Here is a 22,171-nt window from a genome sequence, read left to right as displayed (position 1 = left end):
TCAGGATGAAGCATACCAATTGGTCACGCTTACTCACAGTAACCACAGCGAGTCCCTCCCTCAAACACAAAGCCATTGGTCACTGGTCCGTATCTACGTAGGTCCAAAATATTCCATTGGCCAGTGATGACTGGGGGGTGGTCCCTGGCAATGACGAGCAGGTCGTTGCACAAATGAAGTGTGGCGAGACCACTCTCCAGCTTAGTGCCAGGCAAAACTATCACATCAAAACTGTGTACTGAAGAGAGAATGAGAGAGATATATAGTTAAGATTTTGCTTACAACACAACACCACAAGAAGAATCAGGCATGACCTTTCTACATTATTGTAAGGGACTGTTTTAATTAAACACACCTGCCTGAGTATTCTTGCAAAGTCAAAGCAGAGTATCTTCACACATAATTAGTCTGATACAGCTACATGTACACACACACACACACACACACACACACACACACACACACACACACACACACACACACACACACACACACTTTATACAAACATTTTATGTAATGCAATGAGAATTAACAGTAATGACTAACAGCTGTCTGAGTTTTAAACCGTTTTACTGAGGAACATTTGTAAGTGTATATAGTATGTGACTATGAACATTACTGTAACGTGAGGTGAATCCATTATGATGTGTTTATTACTCTTCCATTAAACTACAAGTGTGTGTGTGTATAAAGTGAGGTTGCTGGGTATAGACGAACCAACCTGTCAGAAGTGAGTGTGATTCACTCAAAGGAATGGAAATCAAAACACACAGACTTCAAGACAACCAGGCGTACACACTTCCCAGTCGTACACAAACACACAAGTGCAAACACACATATGCACATGGTGACATACATTTCTGAAGAAACACACACACACACACACACACACACACACACACACACACACACACACACACACACACACACACACACACACACACACTATCTAATCCAATCTAATCGAGTCTAATTGCTAGAATGCAAGCTAGTGTTCTCCACTGTGTTTGAAGATGCCTTTATTCTTACACATATTACATTATTTTGCCAAGTGTAAAATGGCAACAACAAAACCTCTCCGTATCCAGTCTGCAAGGCAGTGGTCGTAAACACCTGTTCCACAAGACCTGAGTTTACATGTTGACTCAGCTGCACCGGTACCACACAGAGAGTCTGGGTTCAGAAGAGAGTCTGATTCTGTTTCAACCACCCGTACGTTCTAATTAACTTCACACTGCAGGCACAATTCATTAGAGTAACTGACCACAACTCAATAATGTTAGGAGTTTTTTGGCTGAGCTTATATGGTAAACACTACTACACTAGAAATGTGAGGTCAGCTTAGAAAACAATACATTCCACCCCACTGCATAAACAAGAGATTTCCTAGTACTTTAAAAGCAAAGGGAAGGGACACCTGATGTAAAGCCAGTACCAGAACACCTGTTTCTAAATCAGTACCAGAAGCATAACACCATGCCCACCTTCCCCCAGGCAGTATCGAAGCCGCAGGTCCCAGGACAGCAGGGCCTCCTTGCTGTCAAAGCCCAGCTGAGCAGCGTTAGAGAGACACAGGATGGTGAGGGAGAACGCCACCCCTTCCCTGCTCTCCACCACCTCCAGACCGCAGATGTGCTCCAGAACCACACTGTTCCTCTCCTTCACACCTCTCTCTTTATACACCAGCAGCACCAGGCAGTCTGAGACGGGGAGAAGGAGCGACACACACACACACACACACACACACACACACACACACACACACACACACACACACACACACACACACATACACACTCACACACACACACACACACACACACACACACACACACACACACACACACACACACACACACACACACACACACACACACACACACACACACACACAGGAAGACACACAGAGAGAGAGAGAAAGAAAGACAATGAGCGATAATGATAAAGAGAAAGACAATTAGAACGAGAGACCGGTGTGTGTGTGTGTGTGTGTGTGTGTGTGTGTGTGTGTGTGTGTGTGTGTGTGTGTGTGTGTGTGTGTGCAGTGGTGGTGGTATGGTTTGTGTGACATCACAAACTGAGAGAGGTGTCAAATATCCCTCCTGTTCACACACCCATGCATCAACTGACAAAACATCTCTCCCTCTTAATTCTCTCCTCCACACCTCCCACCCTTTACTAACTACATCACATGCAGGCCAGCGAACAGCTGGCACTACAGTCTGACCTGCGAGTTCTCTCTCCACCACCCGCGTGCTGCAGAGACACCACTAAACTATGGAGCAGATCCCGCACCAGATCGTACAACAATCGTAGCGGAAAACGTGACACGCAATATCCAAATGAGTGCCTTGAGGAAAACCTTCAACACACTCTCCTGTGACGGCTTGACTTTTTGTCTGAGAAGCAACGGGATATTCCCATCACGAGTGTAACTCATCTCGTATCCTTCGTAATTGTTATTCAGATCAGGCTACACACAGAACCTTTCTGTCTTCTGAACAGCACTAATGAAAAGCATCAACTTGTGCATTTCACGATTTCCCCTGTCAGTACTACTTTAAGATCTGGCGGGGAATCTGCTCGGTAGTAAACACAGTTTTCCCCTTCTGCAGCAGTTGCACAAGACTGTGACAAGCATGCCAAACGGGGTCCCACAAAAGTTTCCAATGATGGCCTGCACAAAATCTAACTATATCCAAATTTTAAACAAGTACGAGCTGTTGCAACAGAGAGCAAGAACTGACTAGTGTGATGAAAACCACAAGCTCTCTTAAAACACAGCTCTGCCATCATCTCACAGTCACGTCATTTAACCTCAGAGCCACCATTAGGATACAAGACCATCGTTTTGTCTCTCAGTGAACTGCGTTAAGGGACGTTAAGAGTGTCTCTTTAAAACGTAACCCAATACAAGGTCTGGACAGCAGGGACTTCTGAATGGGGCACACGGTGTTGGGCTACCACACATCCACGATTCCCTACACTTAAAAAACACATTATTCTTTGAGAAACTGCATACAATTGTTACCCTACTCTCCAGGAGATGGATTAAAGTTTTTTTTTTTTTAAGTTAATGAACTGTAACACAAGTTTATGTTTCTTAAACGAAAACAAGTGTACTTAGAGTTTTTATACAAATAAATGTGGCAGAGCAACTAAATCACCTGTGAGGTGTCAAATGTAAGGCGCTCACATACCTGCCACTGGTGAGGGTTTACGCAGAACAACCCACCGACTCTTCCACTGCAACCAAACGCCAAAACAAGTCAACACATCGTAAGGCCGAACAAATGCTTGCACACAAGCTCCCCAAATTTATTTTCCCAAAGATATTTTACCTTTTTGCCGTCCCTAATTTTGACATGCCCTTCTGCGACCACCGAATCCGTCATCTTCACTCATGGTTCCAAACAGCTGCGCGTTCGCGCGGCCCACGCGCATGTAGCGGGTCACGCGCATGTAGCGGGTCGCGTTCAAAATAACTTTGGCGCTGAGCTACCAGGGAGGCACGCGCTTTAAAAACCTCCTGCTTCTCAGCGGGACAGTCGACATGTGTCCGAGTTTCAACAGTTGCCAAGATTACGTTTAATTGTTTATCGGGCCACTGGTCAAACACACTAAAGGAAACAATAATAAAGCCGTGTGCCTGGCATTACTGACACAAGCTTGGTTGGACGTAACCCAAGTGTTTACCAGTACGGCATTATTGTGAAAAATATCACATTCACTGTCAGTCATTTCATGTTGTTATAAAATACTGTAAAATAAAAATGTATTTTAATACAAACATTAATTGAAATGATGACAATATTCCCAATATAGTGGTTTCAATATAATTTATTGTATTATAAAAATACATTTTTCATTCACAGTTCTTTAAAAAAGAAGGTCTTGTTGGATTTCCCACAATGCCGTTCACATGGTCGGACCACTAATGGCCTTTCTTCCCTGAGGGCTTTTTGGGCCTGATGGTGCGGTTGATCCAGCCAGCGTATTTTGTCACTCTGGTGTAGACTCCAGGCTTTCCTGTCCGACCACAGCCATCACCCCAGCTAATGATACCATAGAGGAAACTGACCCCCTCACACACACACGCCAGCGGACCCCCAGAGTCTCCCTACACACACACACACAAAACAAAAACAGACAAAAACAAAACACACACACACACACCATTGTTTTTCTGTAACACATTTAGTTTATCAAAGTTGTTTAAAGGAGGCGTTAAGGAACAGTGCCTGACCTGACAAGCGTCCACTAAGGTGTTGGTACCAGCACACATCATTCCGGGCCTGACCTCTGACCCGTACACGTCCGGGGCAGAGCACTTCTCATACGGAATTAATTTGACCACTCCCTCTCTCAGGTGAGAATAGGAGTCTCCCTCTGATTTGAAAAAAAAAGTAAACAAATACTGTGATCTCGTAAATACATTATGAGAGTGTGTTTAAGTATGCATGCTCCCTGGGCTGAGAGGGAACAGCACTTTGCTAAATGTTTGGTATTTGTTTTATGCAGTCGTCCACTATGAAGTCCACATGCTACACGTCTGTCCAAGACTCCCAGGGACTAATACCAGGGACTAATACCAGGGACTAACGTCGTAAGCTGACATTCCTACGTTTTCAGTGGCAGTTGATGGCTGATCTATTTTTGTAATGTCTTGCTCTTCTAAGAATGCATTTAAAGCATTTTCCTCTGAAGCACAGATACAGCAACAATGTCCAAGATATATGTAATTCCTGCATATATGTTGTTTCTGAAAAGGTGAGTTGTAGTGTTGAATCACTCAGGTCCAAGTCTGGACATTTCCATGTGCAGTGATTAATGGAGCAGTTGTTGCTCTCAAGTCCACAGGCTCAGTATGTCTACAAATTTAAAGTCCTTTAAATCTTTAGAACTACAGCTATTAAGAAGATGTCTAACTCACTCCAAATGTTGAACCATTTACTATTTGATCTGTTCTACAGTACACAGATCATTCCAGTCTGGCCAGTCACACCACACACCAAACCCCTGGGTTCAGCCACCCAACTTCTCACTGGGTTTGTTTTTTAGAGCCCAGGAAGCTGTCCTCCTCCTTGGATACAAAGGACTGCTTCCTTCACTTTAAATCCAAAAATAACCTTACGCAGGTATCACCACAGTTCGGCGTACAGACCAGGTGAGACTGGTGTGTAGTAACAGAAAAACCATTTCCAGTTGTGACCCTACGTCTCTCCTCCTGGATGGGTATGAAGACAGAGCCATCTCAGTTTCTGAGCACTTCCACCATCCATTTCATGGAGCCCAAATGTGGGATGTGCACATTTGCAAGTGAACGTTGGCTTTTAGCCAATGCAGTCTATCCGATTGCCTGCAGCTTCATATCAACGGAGAGAGCTTGTGCATCTAAGAATGGAAGCCTGGCTGTGAACGTACGTACTGTCCATGGGCTGTTCTTCAGCGACGTTAAGGAGGCGACCCAGGAACCCGCAGGTCACGCAGACGAACGGCTGAGGCTGATGAGTTTTCAATCTAGCGGAGATTCTTCTAACACTATGTCCTACCCATTGACTGATGTTGTTATAAGGTACTATAACTACTAATTACATTCCCAGGTTCATCTGCAGTAAGGTCACCATGTTCATGGTGACTTGTATCTGTTTAGACTGTATCTAAACTTCTTGATCTTAGTGCAGCTTTCGACACAATTGATCATAGGATCTTGCTAGAAAGGTTAGAACGCTGGGTTGGAGTCTCTGGCACAGCCCTTTCATGGTTTCATTCTTACTTAACAAATCGCTATCAGTTTGTAGAGCTCAATAATATTCCATCCAAACGTACAAAAGTTAAATATGGGGTCCCGCAAGGCTCCATTCTAGGACCACTATTATTTACATTATATATGCTACCACTGGGCACAGTTATAAACAAACATGGTGTCAATTTTCACTGCTATGCAGATGACACTCAACTTTACATATCAGCCAAACCTGATGACAAACTCAGTTTAAGAAAAATTGAGGCCTGTGTAAGAGATATTAAATGCTGGATGTCTCTAAACTTCCTCCAACTTAATGAGGACAAAACAGAAGTTCTCCTTCTGGGGCCTAAGGCCTCCAAACAGAAAATTCCAGATCTAATGCTTAATCTCGCAGGCTACCCCATTACACCTGGCACAGTAGCCAAAAACCTAGGCGTCATACTCGACTCTGACCTATCATTTGATAAATACATAGATAATACTACTAGGATAGCTTTTCTACATCTCCGTAACATTGCTAAATTAAGAAATGCATTATCACAGGATGATGCGGAAAAATTGGTGCACGCCTTTGTTAGCTCTAGATTAGACTACTGCAATGCACTACTGTCAGGATGTTCAAATAGGAATCTAAATAAACTTCAAATAGTTCAAAATGCCGCAGCCAGGGTTCTGACCAGAACTAGAAAATTTCAGCATATCAGTCCAGTCCTATCAGCCCTGCATTGGCTCCCAGTTAAATTCCGTATTGACTTTAAAATTCTTTTATTAACTTATAAAGCATTGCACGGGCTTGCTCCTGAGTACCTTCAGGAACTTATTTCCTATTACGAACCCCCACGCCCACTAAGATCACTGGGTGCTGGTCTTTTATTAGTTCCAAAAATTAATAAGGTAACAGCAGGGGGAAGAGCCTTTTCTTGTAAGGCCCCCCAGCTTTGGAATAATCTTCCTAAATGCATCCGGGACTCCGACACAGTCACAATCTTTAAGTCTAGGTTGAAAACCCACTTATTTAGTTTAGCGTTTGATAATTAATATCCCCCCTTAGATAAAAGTACAGATCCAGGGGTTCATAGACGAAGGGTTTTATGGTAGACTGGGGCGCTGGTGCTGTCGTCCTGTCACTGCTCGTGGTCACTCAAGTTTGTTGACAGTGCAGTGGACGGATGCCATTGTCTCAGAATGCCCCCAAGCCTATGTTACCTTCTGGTTCTGCCTTTTTAGCTAGGCTGTAATAATTTAACTAAATGCCGGAGTTGCTGCCACACTCCAGAAATGTTTATAATTTTACCTGTCCTGTATATGTCCTCATACAGAGCTAATTTTCCCTGTTTCATTTCTCCACATGGCTGCCCGCCTGCTTGAGGAATAATGAGATGAGGAGACCAGCGATCCATCCTGAGCCAGCCACCTCCTGCCTAACCGGATGCATACATCATGATGGACATTATTACATATTTTTCCTTTTCTTTCTCTTCTTTCTGTCTAAATTGTTGTTGTTGTCATGGTGACCGGTGTCGGCCAGAGGAGGATGGGTTCCCCCCCTGAGTCTTGGTTCCTCTCAAGGTTTCTTCCTCATGCAAAAAACTAGGGAGTTTTTCCTTGCCACTGTCGCCTTTGGCTTGCTCACTGGGGGCTAGGACTCGGCACTTGTAAAGCTGCTTTGTGACAACAACTGTTGTAAAAAGCGCTATATAAATAAAATTTGATTGATTGATTGATTGATCTCTGTGAACTCTTTATTCCATGGGGAGCAGTACTAACAGAGCACATGCTCCCGGGATGTGCAGGTTGCCCGTTAATAATAATAATTATACACTTGCTCAATATTGCAAGGCCTTGCCATAATGTCTGCCGTCATCCAAAATGGTGTCAGCTGACCATGTTCTGAGACGCTGACACAAATAAGTATGTTTTCTTTTGTCTTTCCAGGCTTGCGGTGTTTTGGACGCTGTCTGAACATGCTGGTTGAATCACAAGACAAAGTCTGCAAACATTTTGTTTAATTTGTTGGAGATTCACTGATAGGGATTGTATCCAAGCAAGATATTTCCACAGTGGTGTGACAAACGGCACGTTTCAGTAGCGGTATGACAAAACATTCTGTTAGCATGTCTTCTGTTAGCATGTCTTCTGTCAGCACGTCTTCTGTTAGCATGTCTTCTGGTAGCATGTCTTCTGTCAGCATGTCTTCTGTCAGCATGTCTTCTGTCAGCATGTCTTCTGTTAGCATGTCTTCTGTTAGCATGTCTTCTGTTAGCATGTTTTGTTGAGAATGTTCCAGTTGATGGTGATTTGGATCTTATTCCAAATCACCATCAGCTGTGTTGATTTCTTCAAGTCTGCAGTAAAATTGAAGTTTGCTTATCTTCTACCAATTTCCTATAAATACTTTTGCTAAAGAGCCTGCAGTCATCTTGAACATTTACCTGAAAGACCAAACACCCACGATCGGGACCACACGGCCATGATCTGGCCTTTCTAATGTTGAATAATGTGTGTGAAAACACTGTGTGTACATGTGTACAGATCCCTGCAGCTGCAAAGGACAGCTTGAAGTCATGAACGCGTGTGTGTGTGTGTGTGTGTGTGTGTGTGTGTGTGTGTGTGTGTGTGTGTGTGTGTGTGTGTGTGTGTGTGAGAGTGTGTGTGTGTGCGTGTTTACTTACTCTCCTGCATATGTCCCCAGCCTGTAATGGTGCAGCATGTGTAGTCTGGAAAGGTCATGACCCTGGCAGGCAGACATATTGGCCGAATGAACTGAGTCTTACGAGCACAACGCCCATCAACTTTCTTCAGCTTCACTAGAACTGTTAATCAGAAACACACACACACACACACACACACACACACACACACACACACACACACACACACACACACACACACACACAATGTGAACTGTTCTCTGTTCTCTTACCCTGCTCGTGTTGTGACTGGTCATTATTATGTAAAGAGGAGTAGCCTATCACCACATTGTTACATATGACTAGTAAGCACTAAACAATATAATTATTAATATGATGACACTGTAACAGATGTGTTTTCTTCCTTAGTCAGTGACCTCAGATGGTAGTTCTCAGTCCAGTCCTCATGGACCCACATCCAGTCCACGTTTTTGATCCAGCTCCAAACCTCTGAGACTCTAATCACTGAGTGTGAAATGCTGATCTATCTAGGCTGTGCCAGAAACCACAGCAGCACAAAAATACGTGGACTGTGGATCACGGAGGACCAGACTGGCACTCGGTGTGACTGAGAAACAAAACTCCCACCTCACATAAGCATCCAGAAGTATCTGACAAAAGTTATGTAACATTTTCATACATGTGGCTGATTTCCAGGACAGGTGTGTGTGTGTGTGTGTGTGTGTGTGTGTGTGTGTGTGTGTGTGTGTGTGTGTGTGTGTGTGTGTGTGTGTGTGTGTGTGTGTGTGTGTAAAAACACTCGAGGGCATCCTTACCAATATCATGGAACGTAGGGTTGAACTGGTTGTAGAGGGGGTGGAACTCGTACTTCTCTATACCAAACGACCGTGTGTTGGGACCCGTGTCATTGAAGAGATGTTGACCAAGAACCACACGTACTGTTGACTTCACCGGACTGGGCAGAGAAAACCAAGAGTCGACGACTGAAGATATGAACCAAACCAGGTTATTACACAACAAACCAGTTTATTACACAACAAACTAGATTAAATATGATCACTGTCTACAACTTCTGTTCACCCACATCCACTTCCACAATCACCCACAAACACATACTTACATTCTTTCACTCACACACACACTAACACACACACACTTCCCTAGCCACATCACCTAGCCACATATATGCCAAACACATAATCAAATTGGACAATCACACACACACACACACACACACACACACACACACACACACACACACACACACACACACACACACATACATACGAAGCCATACTTGCGCAAAAAGCAGTGGGCAGCAGATACAACCCAGCAGGAGGAGATGAGGCTGCCTGCACAGAACTCCTCTCCGATGTACAGTGCTGCCATCCAGGGGTGAGAGCCGGGTAGTGCGGACGACCCGCCCAGGATCCGAGCACGAGTGATCCGCTTTGCGTGTCTCTGTCCGCACCCGGGCACAAGACAGGGCGTAGGAGTGGGTGTGGGTGATGGGGTCACAGCAGGGGCGGGTAGGAGACCCTTACGACTCGCTGTAGAAAAAAATAGATCACATTAATGATCACTGATGATTAGACAAGAGAGATCAACTGCTCTGCTGCTACAGAGAAGAACCTTAGCACAGGCGTTCAGGAGGATGAAAGTGATGCCAAAGGAAGAGTGTGAAGAAGGAGGAACAGAAATGGCTAAGGAGGTGTAGAGGAATTATAGAGGAGGTGTAGAGGAGGTGTAGAGGAGCGCTGACTCTGAAAGGTACAGTGATGGGTTTAAGGGATTCAAATGGGGAGGAAACTGAATGGCTTAGTTAGGCAGGGATACTTATGAATATGGGATGGCTGGATTTGGTATTTTACAGAAAAAGTAGTCAGCGAATAGACAGACACATTGAGGAGTCAAGGTCACTTAGAAGGCAGAGAGTGAGCGGAGGAGGAGAGGGAGGGAGAGGAGTGTGCACTCGTTAGGGACCGTTTTAAGTCCGCCACAGCTTTGCTTGTGGTTTTAGAGGCTGTGAAGAAAGCGGGAGCGGCGGAGGAATAATCCGAAGCAGCTGTAAGGGTTCGTCTGAGGAGACAAACTCCTGCTGCTGGTGGAACTGGTGGTACTGAGCGTGTGTTAACAGTGTCAGTGGGGCTGGGTGCAGCCTCAGGCACCAGGAACACCAGTGTGGGTTTAGGTATAGAGAGGTGAATGTGGCGAGATTTAAATGAGCTCTGGCTGGAACGCTGACCTCACTGACGAAGCTTCTGGATTGTGGTGGATGTGGAAGCTTCGTCTAGGCAGGTTTGCCTGATGAACCTGTAAAGAGCTTGTGATGTTGGGATTTCCAGCATGAATTGACTGAGATGAGCCATAATGGTTTGGTGTAGCACGTTGTCCTATGTATAGGTCCAACGTAGCATTTTGTAAGAAAAGCTCGCCAACTTTTGAATTGTGATTTTAATATACAACCATAAAACAACAACTCAAAAATCGGACTGCAGTGATTCGATTTTATAAATCAAGTTTACTCTGAAGTCCAACTACAGTTTAACATTGTATGAATCAAAGTTACTGTGAAGTCCAACTACAGTTTAACGTTGTATGAATCAAAGTTACTGTGAAGTCCAACTACAGTTTAACGTTGTATGAATCAAAGGTTTACTGTGAAGTCCAACTACAGTTTAACGTTGTATGAATCAAAGGTTTACTGTGAAGTCCAACTACAGTTTAACGTTGTATGAATCAAAGGTTTACTCTGAAGTCCAACTACAGTTTACCGTTGTATGAATCAAAGGTTTACTGTGAAGTCCAACCAGAGGTGGGGACTCGAGTCACATGACTTGGACTCGAGTCGGACTCGAGTCATTAATATTAAGACTTTTGACTTGACTTGAAAAAATATTCAGAGACTTAGACTTGACTTGGACTTTTACACCAATAACTTGGGACTTGAATTGGACTTGAACCTGTTTACTTGCAAAGACTTGATTTTTTTTTTACCCCAAATCTAAATTTTAAAACGCATATTTATAAAGTGCGCCCCATTAATTTCATTTCCGTCCTTCGCAGACCGTCGTTACACCAGATTCTGTGACCGACGAGTTTTGTGACCACAGGGGGCGCTATTTCACAGTTTCTGTTCAGAGGCACAAACGCTTTAAGAATGCTACGTAAACTACGCTGATGCACTTTCTTAATTCGTTTTGTTGGTGTCCACGAGCCAAAATATGACAGATGTTTATATTTACATTTATCGTCTCTTAATTACATAAATGTACTTAAACAAGATTTACCATCCCCTCACCATTGCAGCCAACAAAGAAATTATGAATGGGATGTACAGGTGAGCCTTTTTAACTGGGGTCACCAATTCTGACAGCAGCCATCAGAATATGTGACCCCACTGAATCTCCAGGTAACAATAGTAGCCTACACCGTGACCCCACAATAACAGAAAACAATGAAAAAATAACCCTAACCTTTTATTAGTCTATATTTAAACATTTTATCCAAATGTTTAGAATAACCATGACAGCATCTTGCTTACGATGACGCTTGCTATTTTCGTGTAAAATGATGTAACGAAACATTCTTGTTTAAGTACATTTATGTAATTAAGAGAAGATAAAATGTAAATGATCTGTCATCTTTTGGCTGGAGGACACCAAAAAACGAGTAAAGAAACGCATCAGCGTAGCATTCGTAAAGCGTTGGTGCCTGTAAAAAAAGACTCGAAAGGACTTGAAATTGCAAGTTTCAGACTTGGGACTTGACTTGACGGTTGCTTGTCTTGACTCGAGACTTGACTTGAGTTGACTGTCTTTGCTTGAGACTTGACTCGGGACTTGAGGATAAAGACTTGGACTTACTTGAGACTTGCAAAACACTGACTTGGTCCCACCTCTGAGTCCAACTACAGTTTAACGTTGTATGAATCAAAGGTTTACTCTGAAGTCCAACTACAGTTTAACGTTGTATGAATCAAAGTTACTGTGAAGTCCAACTACAGTTTAACTTTGTATGAATCAAAGTTACTGTGAAGTCCAACTACAGTTTAACGTTGTATGAATCAAAGGTTTACTGTGAAGTCCAACTACAGTTTAACGTTGTATGAATCAAAGTTACTGTGAAGTCCAACTACAGTTTAACGTTGTATGAATCAAAGGTTTACTGTGAAGTCCAACTACAGTTTAACGTTGTATGAATCAAAGTTACTGTGAAGTCCAACTACAGTTTAACGTTGTATGAATCAAAGGTTTACTGTGAAGTCCAACTACAGTTTAACGTTGTATGAATCAAAGTTACTGTGAAGTCCAACTACAGTTTAACGTTGTATGAATCAAAGGTTTACTGTGAAGTCCAACTACAGTTTAACGTTGTATGAATCAAAGTTACTGTGAAGTCCAACTACAGTTTAACGTTGTATGAATCAAAGGTTTACTGTGAAGTCCAACTACAGTTTAACGTTGTATGAATCAAAGTTACTGTGAAGTCCAACTACAGTTTAACGTTGTATGAATCAAAGGTTTACTGTGAAGTCCAACTACAGTTTAACGTTGTATGAATCAAAGTTACTGTGAAGTCCAACTACAGTTTAACGTTGTATGAATCAAAGGTTTACTGTGAAGTCCAACTACAGTTTAACGTTGTATGAATCAAAGGTTTACTGTGAAGTCCAACTACAGTTTAACGTTGTATGAATCAAAGGTTTACTGTGAAGTCCAACTACAGTTTAATGTTGTATGAATCAAAGGTTTACTGTGAAGTCCAACTACAGTTTAACGTTGTATGAATCAGAGTTACTGTGAAGTCCAACTACAGTTTAACGTTGTATGAATCAAAGGTTTACTGTGAAGTCCAACTACAGTTTAACGTTGTATGAATCAAAGGTTTACTGTGAAGTCCAACTACAGTTTAACGTTGTATGAATCAAAGGTTTACTGTGAAGTCCAACTACAGTTTAACGTTGTATGAATCAAAGGTTTACTGTGAAGTCCAACTACAGTTTAACGTTGTATGAATCAAAGGTTTACTGTGAAGTCCAACTACAGTTTAACGTTGTATGAATCAAAGTTACTGTGAAGTGTAATGTTTTATTCTGCTTCCAAGGTTTGTACTTGCACACAGAGAGCAGAAGTTAATCATTTCACAAACGTTACATTTCATTTAGACGTTTGCAGGACAGCTGCACTATACACTGCACTTCAGAACTCCGTAATGTTCAAAACACACTGCAAGTTCAGGAGTGTGTGTGTGTATGAAAGTTTGTGAGTCTGTGGATGTCCAGGTGATATCAATTAATATGCGTTTAAAATAACCGACAAGCATACATGGAATTTATGTTGTGTGGAAAAATCAATAATCAGTGTTTTAATGTGTAACTACAAAACCGGTTTGGCACAGAATTGGAAGACCACTTTTACAACATCCAGACTTTAGGAAACCAGTTTTTTAGAAAAGTGATCTCAGTAATCTTTACCAAAGTTATGTTTAACCCCTCGGTAGTCAGCTGTATTGGACTCACATGGCATTATGGGACATAAAGGCACATCACAGTATTCCCAGGAAATTGCTCCATCGGTTATGGTGTAACACCATGGCATCTTGTCCTGATCAGGGTTCCTGCATGGCAAGCACACAGCCAATTAGAGACCACATCAGTTAGTTAGCCACACCCATGACCAAACATCCAATCAGAACAGTGAAACAGCAGCACGCACTAGGAACAAGCTGATAGAGGATGCCATTAATGTTCTGGTATGTTCTGGAATATTCTGAAATATTTCTTGAATGTTCTTGGCTGTTCTAGGCTTAACTTTCAGTGTCATCTGGAGGCATTTCATCAATCACGATCAAGTGAAGTTTCCAAAGTGGGACGACAGGAAACTTTGGTACTTTTAATTTCTGCGTGTTGGCCCACTGCACGAACATGATGTACTGATGTTATTCAGTAGTGTTAGTGTTGAGTTGAGATCTTTCAGTAATGTGTTAGTGTTGAGTAGAGATCTTTCAGCTCTGTGTTAGTGTTGTTTAAAGTTAATGTGAAGTTCCTAACACGGAAGAGTCTGGTTCAGTAAACACTGTATATGAAGACGCGTCACATGTGTGCCCCACACAGCAGCCCTACGTTGAGACGTGTGGTCGTGGTAATGTGTTACCTGCAGAAGGAGTGATCACCCAGTCCCTTGAAGGATGTGCTATACATGGTGTCCACAGAAATCTCATCATACAGCAGGTCAGAATTCCATGGCAGGCAGGGGGCGCCAGAGAGCGTAGTGTTAGCAACGCCACGGTAATGTTCGCCGGAGCCCTTATAGCACTTTTCTTCAGACACTAGTCCATTACAGAAAGAGACATAAACAGGTACAGGTAGCATTTATAACACTGAACACTGAGTGAGTGAGTGAGTGAGTGAGTGTGTGTGTGTGTGTGTGTGTGTGTGTGTGTGTGTGTGTGTGTGTGTGTGTGTGTGTGTGTGTGTGTGTGTGTGTGTGTGTGTGTGTGTGTGTGTGTGTTCGTGTGTGTGTGTGTGTTTGTGTGTGTGTGTGTGTGTGTGTGTGTGTGTGAGTACTCACTGATGTTGCAGTGTGCTCCGCTGTATCCTGGTCTGCAGGCACACACCTGTTCTCCTGTCATTTCAATTATTCTGCAGGTACCCTCATTCTCACAAGGATTACTTTGACACACTACACACACACACAAACACACACACACACACACACACACACACACACACACACACACACACACACACACAAAACAGATTTCAGCTCTCATACATTATGCTGTATATGGGTAAGTTGGAAGAGCAGTTCTGAGATGTGTTGTGGCTGCTAAGGTTCAAGCACAGTTCTAATAAAGCCTCTTCTAATGATTCTTCTAATGTTTATGTGCTTATATGTTGATGTTTATTTTAAAACTGCTTGATTACTAAATGACATCACAAAAGTTATCAATCCAAACAGTATGAGAACATACACGTGGAGTCCAGCATGTGTATAGATGTCTTAGTGATGTGGGCGGTACCTGTGTAACGCACCCGCAGGCAGGACACGCCCCCAGGGCCACATGTGCACTGCTCGACGTTACGCATACGGATTCTTCCCCAGCTGTCGCCGATGTCATAATGCCGCCAGTGGAGTGACTCATAGCACTTCTCTGCCAATCACAATGAAGAACAGACGCTCGGAACAGGTCTCCACCAATCCAGAAGGAGGACGCACACAAGACTACATCTCCACCAATGAGAGCAGACTCTGAAGGAACCCTGTAGCGTCAGTTTTTCCACTACTAAATAACCAAACTGACGAAGGCAGTAACGAGGCCCGTGACCTCACCGTCTCTCCCAAACACAGGACATCTGGAGCTCATTAACAGTTAAAAGGCATTTATGGCCACCGTCCAACTCCTGTTAGGTCAGCACTGCAAGCTTGTTCCAACAAATCACTTCACTTACACCTTACATATCAATTTAATGGCAATCCACCCTCAGCCAACTTCAAATAACTCGGCCAATAACAACCAACTGCCAACTGCAGAAGCAACCGATGGACAAAGGACGTGAGAGAGTCACTCACACATTCCTTACAGGTTAATGACAGTAATTTAGCATTAATCAAGTAGCATAATGTATCATAAACTAAGCATTTTTTTAAATCATCATGATTAAAATATCTGATCTCAATTAAACCAGTCGGTTTGTATATGCCACAATGACACATAAAAGGTGATTCTGACTGTCGGTAAAAATGAAACAGTTATTACATGCTAATGCACTATTGATCGCTCATTTGCAGGCATCACAAGGAGTGACCCTTAGGTCATTCCATCCCTCAGCCAATCAGAACGAAATCTGAACACGAGTCTGCCAACCAGAACAGATGATGAGATAGTGACCAGAGATGAAAGAGCTGAGAGGTAACCAGAGACTGTAAAAGGTGAAAGGTAGTCATTAGCCTGGTGAAAGAGAAGCTAATCACGGGGTTGTGTGTGAATGTGTGTGTGTGTGTGTGTGTGTGTGTGTGTGTGTGTGTGTGTGTGTGTGTGTGTGAAGCCATTTTACACTCTGGTCTCCCACAGCAAGTTTCACATTTAAACTGAAAGTGACCTGTTCAGTGGAAAATTGCCTGTTTTACCCAGGAGAATTCTCATAGAATCACAACACACACACACACACACACACACACACACACACACACACACACACACACACACACACACACACACACACACACACACACACTCGCAAACAATGATAATTACTTTTTTATACGTGTTGCATGTGTATGTCTTTCTGCACACTTATGTTTCTGCATGTGTGTATTTGTGGATGCATGTGGAGTGTGTGCATGTGTGCACGCACACGTGTGTGTGTGTGTGTGTGTGTGTGTGCGTGTGGTGTGTGGTGTGTGTGTGTGTGTGTGTGTGTGTGTGTGTGTGTGTGTGTGTGTGTGTGTGTGCGTGTGGTGTGTGTGTGTGTGTGTGCGTGTGCGTGTGGTGTGTGGTGTGTGTGCATGTGGTGTGTGGTGTGTGTGTGCGTGTGTGTGTGGTGTGTGTGTGTGTGTGCGTGTGGTGTGTGGTGTGTGTGCGTGTGTGTGTGCGTGTGGTGTGTGTGTGTGTGTGCGTGTGTGTGTGTGTGTGTGTGTGTGTGTGTGTGTGTGTGTGTGTGTGTGTGTGTGTGTGGTGTGTGGTGTGTGTGTGGTGTGTGTGTTCACTCACTCAGCTCACACAGGGCCCCAGTAAAGGAGGCGGGACACGTACACTCAAACGTGAGCCTGTAGGGCACTGCGGTGCACACGCCTCCATTTTGGCAGGGGTTGGGCTGGCACACGCGGCTCTCACCCACACCATGAAGCACCGCTGGAGACGAGAGAGGGCAAAAACAAACTCATACCAGCAGCTCCTCGTATACTGGGAACTCCTCGTATACTGGAAACTCCTCGTATACTGGGAACTCCTCGTATACTGGGATCTCCTCGTATACTGGGATCTCCTCGTATACTGGGATCTCCTCGTATACTGGGAACTCCTCGTATACTGGGAACTCCTCGTATACTGGGATCTCCTCGTATACTGGGATCTCCTCATATACTGGGATCTCCTCGTATACTGGAAACTCCTCGTATACTGGAAACCCCTTGTATACTGGAAACCCCTCGTATACTGGGATCTCCTCAGCCACTATCCAAAGACATTCCAGTGAATCACTTCAGCTTGAATAAACAAACTAATTTAGAAATGACTAACTGCTCAACATCTACGCACTGCAACCAGTAACTAACATGCTCTTGTATATCCTTATGGACTGCATTTAAAGTAAACTCTATACAAACACCCACCCACACACTCTCACACACACACACACACACACACACACACACACACACACACACACACACACATATATATATATATATATATATACACACACACTGCTTGCATCCGCATATGTCTGCATGCCCTTAGTGTGTTGATTCACCTCAACACATGTTGGAAGTTCTCACATCACTCTGCACGCACACACACATACTGCTCCCCCATCTGATGAGCTCAGGCCATAAATACCTTAATCCCAGCTCCCTCTTGTGTGTAGGGAAGGACTCTAATCCCAGCTCCCCCATGTGTTTAGGAAAGGACTCTAATCCCAGCTCCCCCATGTGTGTAGGGAAGGACTCTAATCCCAGATACCCCATGTGTGTAGGGAAGGACTCTAATTCCAGATACTCCATGTGTGTAGGGAAGGACTCTAATCCCAGCTCCCCCTTGTGTGTAAGGAAGGACTTTAATCCCAGCTCCCCCATGTGTGTAGGGAAGGACTCTAATCCCAGCTCCCTCCTGTGTGTAGGGAAGGACTCTAATCCCAGATACCCCATGTGTGTAGGGAAGGACTCTAATCCCAGCTCCCCCATGTGTGTAGGGAAGGACTCTAATTCCAGATACTCCATGTGTGTAGGGAAGGACTCTAATTCCAGATACTCCATGTGTGTAGGGAAGGACTCTAATCCCAGCTCCCTCTTGTGTGTAGGGAAGGACTCTAATTCCAGCTCCCCCATGTGTGTAGGGAAGGACTCTAATTCCAGATACTCCATGTGTGTAGGGAAGGACTCTAATCCCAGCTCCCTCTTGTGTGTAGGGAAGGACTCTAATCCCAGCTCCCTCTTGTGTGTAGGGAAGGACTCTAATCCCAGCTCCCTCTTGTGTGTAGGGAAGGACTCTAATCCCAGCTCCCTCTTGTGTGTAGGGGTGCTGGTGTGGAATGTTCCTCTCACCACTGAAAAGGCGTGTGCGTGGACCACAGTAACCCCACTCCAGGTCCCGGTCGAAGTTATGTGTGAGAGAACACCTATGACGTATGCACAAAACAATCAAAGAGTTAACCAAGTTAATTTGCCAAATTAGTAAACATAGTTTACTCAAATTAGTAAACATATAATAGCAGCAACATCTTCTGCTAGTCAACATCATCTCTCTAGTACCGCTTCTTCTGCTACCACTCTGATTGGCCAAACCCAATATCAGTGTGCACTCTGATTGGCCAAACCCAATATCAGTGTCCACAGTGTTGGTCTCCTGCCTATGAACACATGGCTTTATCTCACAGACCCTCCCCTTTCCCCCACTGCAGGTACTACAGGGTTTACACACTTTAGAATAAATGCTGTCTGGCATCTGAAACAGAAACACTAAAGCTCCTATGTTTAGAATGGAAATACATCTCCTACTTGAATATGCCATTATCAACAAGGGTGACGCATATGAATCACACAACAGGGGAACTGCTTCAGAGGTCAGCAGACACACACACACACACACACACACACACACACACACACACACACACACACACACACACACACACACACACACACACACACACACCCCTTATGCAGGAACACCTAAACACTTAACTGTGGGAGGGTGTAGTGTGCTTGTTTACATTAAAATGTCATAGCAACTGTGTGTGTGTATTTGTGTGTGTGTGTGTGTGTGTGTGTGTGTGTGTGTGTGTGTGTGTGTGTGTGTGTGTGTGTGTGAGAGAGAGAGAGAGAGAGAAATCTTTAACACACATATATATACACACAAAAGAGAACAAAAGAGGGAGGGTATGAATGTGAGTGTGATGGAGAAGATGACCATGTGTGTGTGTGTGTGTGTGTGTGTGTGTGTGTTTTCTGTTGCATGTAGAAACTCACCATCTTCTGCTTGAGGTGACTGAAATGCACTGATGATAAACAGTTCCACCCAGCCTGAACGGAAACTTACACTCCCTTCCATCTGTGGTAAGGACTGAAACACACACACACACACACACACACACACACACACACACACACACACACACACATTTATGAATTACAGTGTGCCTGTATCTATATACATCAAATAACCATATTTCTTAACAGTCATCAACTAACACAGCATTTACCTTAACTCACAGTACAAACGGAAAGCCATGTTGTACCTATTTATATACCTCGAGTAAAATATCAAATCAACCTTAAACACCGTCAGCCCAAATGCGAGTAAGAGTCTCTGCGCAAGCATGCTGTAACCTCAGCTATAGGGGAAGTGACACACCTTTCTGACTTTGACTGAGCGACGGCGTGGACAGCACCGTGTCGATACCGGGGGGCTCCTTGCGCTTGGGGGGCAGAGAGAGAGAGAGAGAGAGAGAGAGAGAGAGAGAGAGAGAGAGAGAGAGAGAGAGAGAGAGCGAGCGAGAGAGAGAGAGAGAGAGAGAGAGAGAGGTCAAAATACAAAACAAATGCATATAAGAACCGAATAATACCGATCATGAGCGTTTAACGCGACTAAATCATCACAATGTGCCTTTTAAGATCAAACTTTTTCAAACACACTTACCACCCGTGCAGCACGCGTGCTGGGCTGCAGAAGTAACAGCGACAAACACGCAACTAAAGTGCGCGAGACGGGCTGTCCGGTGGCCGCGGAACGCTCGAGGACGTACATTTGTGGACGGGCGTCTCCGCCGAACCGTTTCCTCTTGGCGCCGGAGTCGGGCTCCTTGTGTAGGGCGACGTCCCTGTTGAGACTGTGATACAACCCTCCTCAGACCTGTGTGCGTGGGAGAGTTGCGTCATTTGGAGGACTCCTCGCGCACCTAGACGTGAGTGACACCCGCTGTCAAAATCCGCTCGCGCTTCCAGACACGCTGCAGAGCATATCTGAACAGGCACGAGAGGCATTTCCCGGGATATGAGCTCGCCTTTGATTTAGGAGTTGTCAGTAGCAACGCGCCCCTCCCTCCCGCGTCTCACCTCACCTGCGGAACACACCTTGACGCCCGAACCGCTCCCACGTGCTCGAGCAAAGCCCGCAGCTCGGTTTTGCCCTCGGATCTCTGAAGACTTAACGAGCGGGAAACACCGATATAAGATCTCCGATAACGATCACGAAGAGCCGTATTACGCAACACGTTCGTGACGAAAATATAAAGTTAAATATAGCCATTAATCATTGATGGACCGAACCGGTGGCGCACGACACGCGCGTGGTCAGTTGCGCCTCTGCCGCAGCGCTAAACCGGAGAACACGCGAGATCTTCGCCAGGAGATCCGCACACACTTCTGCACACCTTTCATTGTGAATCAGTTCGTGTTTCAAACATCATTCAAGTCGGTCCCTGTTGGTTTCGAGCACCATCTCGGTCACAGTTCGAGTCGTCTACAGGTGTGCTGCCCAGGATCAAAGAGATCCATTGAGATGAATCATCAACGACCTTCTCCCTGCCGTCAAGGCGTGTTGGGCTGTTTGCAAAGACCTTGTTGCAGTTACTCAAGCGCAGAAGCTGAACGTTTTACGACATTACACGGCTTATGAGGCAACAGGCACAGAAGGCAGGAGTCGTGTAAGGTTTCAGTGCCAGAAATGTTTCAGAACGAATACATTTTTTAAACGAACCAATAACATCATAGACATTTATTTGCACAGTCATTAACCATAAGTCATTAAAATTCCTTTCCCGAGTTGCGCTGTGATACGATCCTTATCTGGCCTGCGAGGACAGCCACGCATGAGTAGAAAGTTCTTACATCTTTAGAAAATATCCGACCTGCGTATTATGGTTGGGCTGATCTCAGTCTTTCTGGAGGTGGATTTAACTATAGACTGCTATGTAGAGGACCGCGGTAAAAGGCAATTTTACCACATGTAGAGTAACTACAGGCAAACGTGTTATGACGATCTCATTCAATTCAAAATGGTCACTAGTGTGGGGAAAACGCATAGATATGTTTGCAGTTTGCTCATTTGAAACAGTGGTAAGAGTTATATATGTCATATGTGATACATCAATAAAATAGGCCTATAGGTAAATATGTGACGTGAGCAGTATTTTAATATCAAATGCCAATGCTTTTTTAAATAAAGTCGGGTCCATTTGAAAGCATGGATCTCAAATGTAATGTGTATGGTTATATGTGATATGTGTGCCTGTGAAGACTGACCTGTGGTACTGCAGGAGTGATGAGTCTTGAATCCATATTGTTGTAACATTTCATTGTTTTTGCCAATAAATAGTAATTTATGATTGGAAAGACTAAACGATAGAGAGTGGTCTTCTGAGCAGTGAATTTAGCTATTGAATTTGACTATATTGATGGTTTGGAGTCACAGACTGTAACTCTGCCCTTCTCCTCCCTGATTGGTTCCTCTCTACAATTCTGTAGTTTTGTGGTTTGCTAGAGTCCTCATCACTACTGGTATCTCGAGATGGTACCTGGAGTCTATTCAGGTTACACATGTAGTCCAGCTC

The 22,171-nt window shown here is 44.1% G+C and overlaps 2 protein-coding genes across 7 annotated transcripts in view; both read right to left on the bottom strand.

Moving 5' to 3' along the window:
• Positions 1-3,545, bottom strand: part of LOC143498982 (uncharacterized) — a 28,514-nt gene extending 24,969 nt beyond the window's left edge. For 2 of the 5 annotated variants that reach the window (XM_076993900.1, XM_076993901.1), the window contains exons 1-4: positions 3,342-3,542; positions 3,201-3,246; positions 1,485-1,700; positions 38-238 (exon numbers count right to left, since the gene is read on the bottom strand). In XM_076993900.1, coding sequence (XP_076850015.1) covers positions 38-238; positions 1,485-1,700; positions 3,201-3,246; positions 3,342-3,395 — 517 coding nt within the window. In that variant the 5' untranslated portion in view covers positions 3,396-3,542. Of the gene's footprint in view, positions 1-37; positions 239-1,484; positions 1,701-3,200; positions 3,247-3,341 lie in introns of all 5 variants that reach the window. The other 3 variants (XR_013126031.1, XM_076993902.1, XM_076993898.1) reach the window with 3 other exon arrangements.
• A 308-nt stretch (positions 3,546-3,853) lies between these two features.
• LOC143498999 (hepatocyte growth factor activator serine proteases-like) lies at positions 3,854-21,207 on the bottom strand. 2 transcript variants are annotated; one of them, XM_076993931.1, is made up of 15 exons: positions 20,681-21,207; positions 20,260-20,518; positions 19,975-20,038; positions 19,590-19,683; positions 18,666-18,739; positions 17,116-17,256; positions 15,424-15,555; positions 14,973-15,083; positions 14,556-14,730; positions 13,922-14,019; positions 9,698-9,950; positions 9,216-9,355; positions 8,422-8,562; positions 4,247-4,389; positions 3,854-4,120 (listed from the first exon to the last, which is right to left on the bottom strand). In XM_076993931.1, the coding sequence occupies exons 2-15, from the start codon at positions 20,365-20,367 to the stop codon at positions 3,935-3,937; spliced, it is 1,860 nt and encodes a 619-aa protein (XP_076850046.1). In that variant the 5' UTR covers positions 20,368-20,518; positions 20,681-21,207; the 3' UTR covers positions 3,854-3,934. The 2 variants fall into 2 exon arrangements, with proteins under 2 accessions (XP_076850046.1, XP_076850045.1); XM_076993930.1 differs by having other exon boundaries at positions 20,260-20,472.
• Positions 21,208-22,171: the final 964 nt, after the last annotated feature.

Source organism: Brachyhypopomus gauderio, unplaced genomic scaffold (assembly GCF_052324685.1).
Source record: "Brachyhypopomus gauderio isolate BG-103 unplaced genomic scaffold, BGAUD_0.2 sc128, whole genome shotgun sequence".
Classification (NCBI taxonomy): domain Eukaryota; kingdom Metazoa; phylum Chordata; class Actinopteri; order Gymnotiformes; family Hypopomidae; genus Brachyhypopomus; species Brachyhypopomus gauderio.
This window is presented reverse-complemented; position numbering and strand designations above follow the sequence as displayed.